Below are 9,512 nucleotides of genomic sequence, written 5' to 3' on the forward strand. Positions count from 1 at the left end.
CTATCTATCTATCTATCTATCTATCTATCTATCTATCTATCTATCTATCTATCTATCTATCTATCTATCTATCTATCTATCTATCTATATAAAACATTAAAATAATGTATCTTAAAATATACAATTTATTGGAACTAAGCTGGAAAAATAAATATTAAGGTCAATTAAATTATAAAACATGAGGTAAAGTTCTCATTTTTGAATTTATTTGGTGCATTTCAAATGTATTTATTTATTTAAAGGTTCATTTATCTATTTCTGCTTTTGTTCTTAATAATGTCAGTTTCGGTCCTCCATACTGCAGAACTTGGAAGAGTTAGTTCAGTGACTGAGTCAGGTGTGTTGGAGCTGTGGCCCTCGAGGACCATGTTTGCCAACCCCTGACTTAGGCAGCTCCACATTGGCTACCACAGGAGATTCATGGATTTCTCAAACATCAAAGTCAAAGCAACTTGTGTTTGATGAGAATGATGTTTGTAGGCCTTCTCCAGGTCAACATAACACACGTGGACAGTCAAACGCATGGTCCTAACAGCAGATCTGGACAAAAAAAACCCACCCACCTCCTCATGAATCAGCACCTATAAAAGAAACAAGTAAAAAAAAAAAGTGTTTTATAAATTCAGTTTGTTCGTTATAACACCATAACATGTTCTAATTTTATTTAAATGGTGGATTTCAGAGTTTATTGTTTCATTTTTAAAGAATGGTTGTTTCTTCATCCATTTGTTGACTTGCAGGAGTACCAGAAGGAATTTCCAGACATTCCCATTGGGTATTCTGGCCATGAGTCTGGAATCAGTATCTCAGTGGCAGCGGTGGCTCTGGGAGCGAAGGTCATCGAGCGTCACGTAACACTGGACAAAAAAGCCAAGGGAAGTGACCACGCAGCTTCACTGGTGAAGTCTGAACTGGAAGAACTAGTTCGCTCCATCCGACTGGTGGAGATAGCGCTGGGGAGCAACGTCAAGCAGATGTTGCCCTGTGAGAAGCCGTGCCACGACAAGGTCAGTTAAACAGTCCCTGATGGAGAGTTATATAAACTGACTGCAGCGAAAATGATTTTAATTATTGTTTCCTTGTCAGACAGGGGTCCTGCCGATCCTTAAAAAGTCTTAAAAGGCATTGAATTCATCAAACCAAAAATAAGGCCGTATTTAGCCTTAAAATGTCTTAAATCAATTTTTCACAGGTCTTAAAAAGAGTTGGAAAAATATGCGTTGTTCAAAATGGTATGTACGAATAAACAGGATTCAGCTGGGTTTCTTCTTTAAAACTGTATTTTCAATCTTCTGACTCCAATCAGGTGCATTCAGCGCTCAGCAGCACAGGCCTCAGTGTTAAGACCTTGGGCTGAATCAAAACAAACACAGGAGCTCTGCTCTGAGCAGACACTCTGCAAAACACTGACAACTTCTTTCTACTATAAAAATGAGTTGAGCTTATAATGTTCATCCCTTCCTGGTGACACCCCAGAGGTGTTACCTTTTACATCAGACGTCAGAACGTCACTCARTTTTGTTTAGGCTAAGAGAAAGAACACATGATAACACTCAAACTCTTTGTCAGCTTCAACCTTACAGACTGAAATGATCAGAAAGTATAAAATACAAAACTGAATCTAATCAGTTAATCAGTTACAAAATTTCTTCAGAAGGATGATTGTATTTGTCTCAAATATTAAAATAAATGTTAACATTTATTTCATTTTTGAAAAATTATTTACCAAATTTACTGCAGCTAGTTGTTTTGTGCTAAAATAAACATTGATGATTGATTTACATGTTCTGTAAATTGTATTTAAAACAAAGCTGCTGCTGCTGATCATTCTGTTTTCATAAGCAGCCCTCCCAAGGCCAGTACTCTAGGGTAAACACCAGAAAGGTCTAAAAAGGGTTTTTGAAGATGTTTTTGATAAAACAGTTAACTGACTGTTAGTGACTCAGTCTGCATCTGCTAAATCAGATGTCATTTATTATGTACCTCTGTATACCCATGTTAATAGTTTTGTAGTACAAATACGGTACACGTTTTTCTTATATTTTATCGAATTTTGAACATATTGTTTTGGGGCAGGTAAAGAAAAAAAAATCTTGCTGAACCCTGCCCTGATCTAAGTGACCCACCACACGAGTCCGTTTGTGCTTATTTCTGACAAGAATAAGAATAAAAACCATATCTATGCAAATGACAAAAACCACAACACAACAGGTTTAAACTTTGACTTTTCATACCGCCAGATTTGTATTTAAAACTCTAATCTTGTCTCTCGATACGTCCGCCCTTGCAAGCTAAAGAAATAATCTCCCGGTCAGATTGCAATGCATTTTAGGAAAGGATGGGCCGAGAAGGATCCACCGGTCCGGTTCCTCAAATCGGGAGAAATGGAGGACGCATTTGTGGGCTGCAATTGGAGGAGCCTTCAAATTTGGACAGACTTCAGTGCTGTGACCTAATCGGTCTTCAGATTTGGCCTTTGAATGGTGTAGCCCCTTAATTTGGACACAGCCATGGTTTTATTAAGCTGCTTTTAGCTTTTGTGTGCTAGTTTTACATTTAGTTCTTATTTTGCTAGAGTGTTACTACATTAATCTTTGAACAACTAATTTGCTAATTTAAACTTTTAGCTATGTTTTTGCTTTTAGCTATTCTTTTGCTGGTATCTTTTATGCTTAACAATTTATTCTTCAACAAATTTCAGCAAAGTCATGCGGCACTTAACATTTACACAGAATTTTCACAGAAAATATAATTACTCTAGTGTCTTTTATTATTATTATTTATTTATTTTTATTTTTGTAAAACTTGACTTGCCCACGTTTCTTCGTCTTTAGTTGGGAAAGTCCGTGGTGGCCAAGGTGAAGATTCTTAAAGGAACCGTCCTGACTCTGGACATGTTGACAGTGAAGGTGGCCGAACCCATGGGCGTTGCAGCCGAGGACATCTTCCAACTGGTGGGAAAGACGGTGACGGAGGACGTGGAGGAGGACGAGAGCGTCCTTCCAGAGGTGGTGGACAGCTACGGCAAAAAGGCCAAGTGCTGAAAACGAGAGGGATTTAAAATGGTTGCAGGTTCACTGAGGGTTGTGAGGGTAATTTAATTCGGTGATGGTGGGATTTCTGACATGAATCATTAATCATCTGATCACAAAGGTTTCCTTAGTTCTCCTGAGCCAAACATCATGCTTCAAAAGTGGCCTTAACGTGACTTTTTTTGTGGGATTTTGGCTCAAATATGATCAGAGCCTGTTCTCTTAGCAGCTACTGGGCTCTTCACCATCCACTGAGACGTTCCTTTCAAAACGGCCTTGTGTTCTTAAATCTTTTAAAGCGATGCAAAACCAGACAGTTGGGAGCCAAACAGAACTTCATGTCAAACATAGTTACATTTATAACATCTAGTGTGCTATTTTGAAACATTTGTTTTGGCACTGCCATATTTGTGTTTCTGTTTTACTGAAGTTTTCTTGTTGAAGCTCAGGCACTGACAGCATTCTGCCATCAGGAAATGAAAATAAAGAACATTAGTACACCTGCGTGATGTCGGCATTATGATATCTGAGTTAGGAGATGTTCTGGGAAAATAAACCTCATAATAACAGGGTTGCCGCGGGGTAGTAAAAGGTAGTAAATTCAACTCTAGGATTCTTGTATAAACCCTGAATAAAGTGTTGGTCAATACTGGTATCATTTCTGTTGTCATTCAGAGTCACTTGTGTGAAAATGATCATGAATTGATCAATCTAACCTTCGTAAATGGTGGATGTGTATTATGTTATTGGATTTTATAGCAAAATACAAATTATAGATGTGATTTTAGTATCCAAACAAGTAAAACTTAATCAAGCACAACACTTCCTTTTCTAACAGAATTGGTTAATTCTGCCTAAATTGTTAAAATAAGTAAGTAAAGTTTTATTTATAAAGCGCCTTTCACAGAAATATATTCACAAGGTGCTGTACAATGATCATCAACAATGTAAAAATGGTGGAAAGACAAAATAAAACATACTAAAACGTAGTAGAACATAAACAAACAACATAATGAAACATCAAAACAAGAAGAATAAATTCTAAATTGTAACTCGGACACGGTCGAGGCAGAGCATGACAAGGATGAGTGCTATGAATGCAAGACTACAAATCAAATAAGAATGTTGAATAAAAAAGGAGGGTGGGGGCATGAAATTTAAGCCATTTAGACAAACAATAATACAAAAACAGGAAAAAAAAAGGGGGGGAGGGTATTACGCAGTATGTTCAAGACCCATGGTTGGCGAGCAGACAAGGGGTAGGTTGCCATTTGTGGTGAAAGGTTAGCTAAAAGCTTGAGTAAAAAAGTGGTTTTTTAGGTGTTAAAAGAGACGATGTTGTCTAGGGAGTGCAGACTAACAGGGAGTTCATTCTAGGGCCTGGGGGCCACAGAGGAGAAGGCACAGTCACTGCGGGTCTTAAAGCGAGTGAGGGGAACCATAAGGAGATTTTGATCCTGTGAGCGGAGGTCCCGTCTGGGGTTGTAAGGTGAAATGAGGGTTTTAATGTAGTTGGGTGCTTGGCCATGAAGAGCTCTGAAAGTGAGGACCAGGATTTTGAACCTGATTCTGAATTGAACAGGAAGCCAATCGGGGAGATGTAGGGGAATTTGGAGGTTCGAGTTAGGAGTCTTGCTGCCGAGTTTTGGACAAGCTGAAGGCAATTTAACTGTTTCTGGTTTAGGCAGGTGAACAGGCTATTACAATAGTCTATGCAGTTAGAAATGAAGGCGTGAACTACCATTTCCAAGTCTGAAGTGGACAGCAGGGGCCGGAGTTTAGGGATATCACGAAGCTGAAATTAGCATGTGAAAACCAGATTCTTAAGTGTTTATCTAGAGACAGAACTGAGTTAAGATTTACTCTCAGGTTGTGCACATTCTGCTGGACAGTTGAACTCAAAGAGCCGAGATGTTCTTTTATCTTAGGGATTTTATTTTTAGGGGGCCAGGATCAAGGTCTCTGTCTTGCTAAAGTCTAGGAGCAGCAAGTTGTCAGACAGCCACTGGTTAACTTTAGTGACACAATTTATGAGAGAGGTTAGCTTGTGGGTGGTGGGGTCATTAAAGGAACAGTATAACTACAAGTCGTCTGCATAGAAGTGGTAGAAGACGTCTGGGAAATTTTTGATGACCTCAGTCGGGGCGGATGTAGAGCAGGAATAGAAATGGGCCCAGAATAGAACCCTGTGGAACTCTGCAGGAGAGTTTGGTTGAGTCAGAGAGAGATTGGCCTAATAAGACTGAGAAAGAGCGGTCTGAGAGGTATGATTTGAACCAGTCTAGCACCATCCCAGATATCCCTATGTCTTTCAGGTTTCAAAGTAGAATAGTGTGATCGACAGTGTCAAATGCTGAGGACAGGTCCAGTAAGAGGAGGACAGAGTACATGCCTCTATCATAAAACATTAGCAGATCATTTGATACACAGAGGTGGGCAGTCTCTGTAGAGTGAGATCTGCGGAAGCCAGATTGAAAGTGGTCGTAAAGATTATTTACATCCAAGTAGGATGTTAGTTGTACTGAAACAATTTTCTCCAAGACCTTAGGCCAAAATGGTAGCTTTGAAATGGGCTAGTAGTTGTTCAGATCAGATGGGTTTAAAGACTGCTTTTAGAGATAGGTCCCACGACTGCTTTTTTAAAGGATCCTGGGACAAATCAAGATGTAAGAGAGAGGTTTAGCAAGTCCGCAAGTGTGGGTCCTACTACTTCGTAAACAGCTTTTAAGAATCTGTGAGGTAAGATGTCAAGAGGAGAGATGGTTTCAATTTTTGGATTATGGTCCCAAGATTATTCACAGTTACCAGATCAAAAGAAGACCAGGAAGGACTAAGACTGATTTCAGGGCAGGTGGTTAATTGAAATGGAGCATGAAGTGGCTGAATCAAAATGCTGCACCAGATGTTCTCATTTTTGACAACAAAGTGTGTTAGAAAGTTGTTGGGACTGGCAGGAGAACGGGCGGCGAGAGAGGAAACGACCGGAGAAACCAACGTGTCAATGGTGCCGAATAAGGCTCTGGGATCAAAAAGAAAAAATAAGTTGGTCCTCTGGATTTTCAAAAATCTGCATAAATTGTCTAAAACATTATACTGAAGACTGACAGGGCGTTTTCTGCAGTGGTTTCCAAATTTTAAAGCTTCTGGCCCACAAAATAAGAGCTGCAGAAACTTGTGACCCCAGATATCACTGCTTTATATGTAAACAACATGAGCATAATAACTATATAAACCAACCTAATAACTTTCATACGACTTTTATTCTTTTTTTTTTCAATGGTTATGCTGAAAATATTCCATTAACAATTTATTTGCATTTAAATTGGTCTGAAAATCATCTGGAGACCCTCACTTGATGTTTCATGACCCACAGAGGGGTCCCGATCCCAACTATGGGAACAACTGCTTTAGAGTAAATCACTATAAAGTCAGAAAAGATTATAAAACATTATTTAATTCTAAAAATTCTATCAAAAATGACCATATGCAATATTAAGATTTCATTAATATTAAAGGCAATAAACCCACATTTTTCCTCACTCCTTTCTCTCCTGCTGTATTCTATTATTAGAATAGAAATAAATAATTAATATAATAATAAAAATCTGCAGATATGAGTGAAAAACTACATATCAATAAAAAGTAAATATACAAACAAGCATGCTGGGATAAAGGCTGACTAAATTGTGCTTTTTAAAGCTTTTGTGCAGAAAAAGGTGATGCACAGGATTACAGAGGTCTGTGCAGAGAACAGCACAAATATAAACTGTTTGGTTTGTTGGGAACGGCAGTTTACAGTCTAACATCTGCTGGATGGAGCTGTTAGTTTATGATCCTTGAAGCATATGGAAATGGTGTGAAATTGTAAACCTCTTTTAACATAAGAATGATTAAGTTTGTGTTTAAATTTTACTGAAATAAATTATTTACAAAGCTTTAGTATTGAGGATGTAAATATAAAAAACCTGATTCTAGCAAGAATAAAAGTTAAACTGACAAGGATGTTTCTAGAAGTGAGACTGTGTCAGTGTTGAAAAGAGTCAAACTTCAGTTTTAGATGTGTCAGAGCTCAACTCCGTCAGTAAATTATCTGTCTGTTAAAGAAGGACTCAGTGTTAAACAGGAAAGAAAGCCATGTTGTCTGGGAAAATCTCTCACTGTAAAGTTCAGAGTCAGACTTTGTTATCAGTCTGGGAATGTATTAAAGTTTGTTAAAGTAGATATGACCACACCACAACTGTTTCTCTTGTTTTTGTCATCAGCTGCTGTTTCCTGTCATCAAACTGGGGTTAGCTTTATAATGTTGACTGAGTAGGATAATGGCCATTTCAGTTTTCCATCTGTTGCATTCAGGATGAGGGACTATCGCCACATGTCAGAACTTTTAATTTATATGTTTTATTATTTTCTAATCAATCTGCACTTCTGGCCCTTGCCTTCCTACGCAGTTCCGCTCAATTCTAGTTTCCCTTCACTGCTCCGTCTGGGTCTTCTCCCATAGACAAGGATTTCGCTGGCAGATTTTTAGCCGGGCCAATCAGAGAACAGAACGTCAATTTTCTGCGCAGTGTCTGCTTGTAGTTTATTTTACCTGGGCCAATCAGAGAACAGAACGTCAATTTTCTGCGCAGTGTCTGCTTGTAGTTTATTTAACCTGGGCCAATCAGAGAACAGAAGGAGAAGCTTTGAATGACGTCGATGTTCTGCGCAGTGTCTGCTAGTTAATTTAGCATACGGCAGTGGAGGAAGTGAATGAAGCCAGTCTGTGTTGATAAGGCTTCCAAACTAAATTAAAATTGTCTGACAAAGCAGTAGCCCTCATTTACAGTTGTCTCGTTCAGCTCCGTATATTTCTCCTCTAAGTAGGGTTGTTTACAGCGCACGCAACTTCTGATCAGCTTCTTAGCTTAGCCTCCGTCACAGCGACATACGTCGCAGCCAACTGATCCAATCATTTTAAACTTCAGCAGAGACCACGCCTCCTGCAAGAAATCGATTCTCTATGCATCAAGTCCAGACCCTTGTACGATGCAAAGTGAAGGACGAGGGTCTGGTTTAAACCAGGCTAGCACTTCGCTAGTGAAACACACACAAAAATATTTTTTCCCATTTGTGTCTGTTTAGCTTCACTTTAAATATGTCTACAAAACTGCAAAAATACAATTATATGTGGATTATGCTGTACTGTGTGTTCATACAAAAACAAAAAATGAAGCTGCAGTAGTTTCTGATGCCATACTACCAGCGTCTCACCGACTCCAGGACTCCTTTACATTAAAAAAAAGTATATGTTTCTCTCGACTGCCAGCAGATAGCGAGCGACCATCTGTGTTAGTCAATGGAGAGACATTACTGTAGATGTGGTTGAACAGTTTAAAAACCTCGGAGTAGTTTTTGATAATAATCTAAATTTCAAGCAGCATGTAAAGAGAATTTCACTTAAAATTAAACTTAATCTGTCAAACTTCAAACATACTGTATGAGACCTCTACATATTCTAAACATGGTTAATTTTAGGTATCAGGGTTAATGGTTAATTTTAGGTACTAGGGTCAGGGACAGGATGTCTAAAGGGAATAAAGGTAATTTTAGGCTTTGGGGTGGTAGTTTTTGTGCATTTTCTACACTTTCAGTAATTATGACAACAAATTCCGCCCCATCTCATCAAAAAATGACTCAAGGGGAGTACCGATAGAGGGAACTCTGGAAAAGCGTCAATATGTGACAACTCGGGAGTGAGAATGGGTTGGATTTTCAGCCATATAGCCTTCTGTCATATTACATGGGCTCACACTTCTGAGGCCATTTTGAAACCACTAAAGTCTCCTTTTAAGAAAACTCTTAAAATCTTTGACAAAAAGCCTTTACAGTATTGTTATTGTAGCATCATACCAAAGCACAACCTTTTGGATTTTGATTGTTATCAATTGTTTATGGATTCTTGCCTTATTTTTAAAGTTGTAAATGGACTTGCTCCTTCCCCTTTAATGTATTTTACAAGCAAGAGAATAAAAATTACAGTAAACACAAGGGCAGTGACCAGAGGAGATTGTAATGTACTGTGGTACAGGACTAAATTTGGTCAAATTGTGGTGTCCATCAGAGGCACACAGTCGTGGAACACTCACAGCTCGTGGCACTAACTCCAGCTTTAAAAACGCTTTGAAACATTGGTTGAAAACTAACTGGAGGTGCACTCTTATGTAGATTACTATCTGTTTTGTTATCCTTATTTTAACTTCATTTTGTTTATGTATCACATTGGTGATGTTTGTATTATTATCTGCTCTTTGATTTGTGTGATGATTCTTGTTCTTATCTGTTGTTCCAAATCTGCCATATTTATTACACTGATGCTCACTGCTGTCATGTTGGTTAATATGCATTGTCCCAATTTAAATAAAAATAAAATAATAATAATAAAACTGATTGTTGTGGAATACTTATTATGTATCACCTTGACACTGTCCAATTGTTCAT

General features: G+C 38.3%; 1 protein-coding gene across 1 annotated transcript in view; it reads left to right on the forward strand.

Moving 5' to 3' along the window:
• Positions 1-3,687, forward strand: part of nansa (N-acetylneuraminic acid synthase a) — a 9,117-nt gene extending 5,430 nt beyond the window's left edge. The window contains exons 5-6 of the mRNA XM_014023483.1: positions 741-1,007; positions 2,835-3,687. Coding sequence (XP_013878937.1) covers positions 741-1,007; positions 2,835-3,044 — 477 coding nt within the window. The 3' untranslated portion in view covers positions 3,045-3,687. The remainder of the gene's footprint in view (positions 1-740; positions 1,008-2,834) is intronic.
• Positions 3,688-9,512: the final 5,825 nt, after the last annotated feature.

Source organism: Austrofundulus limnaeus, unplaced genomic scaffold (genome assembly GCF_001266775.1).
Source record: "Austrofundulus limnaeus strain Quisiro unplaced genomic scaffold, Austrofundulus_limnaeus-1.0 Scaffold372, whole genome shotgun sequence".
NCBI lineage: Eukaryota > Metazoa > Chordata > Actinopteri > Cyprinodontiformes > Rivulidae > Austrofundulus > Austrofundulus limnaeus.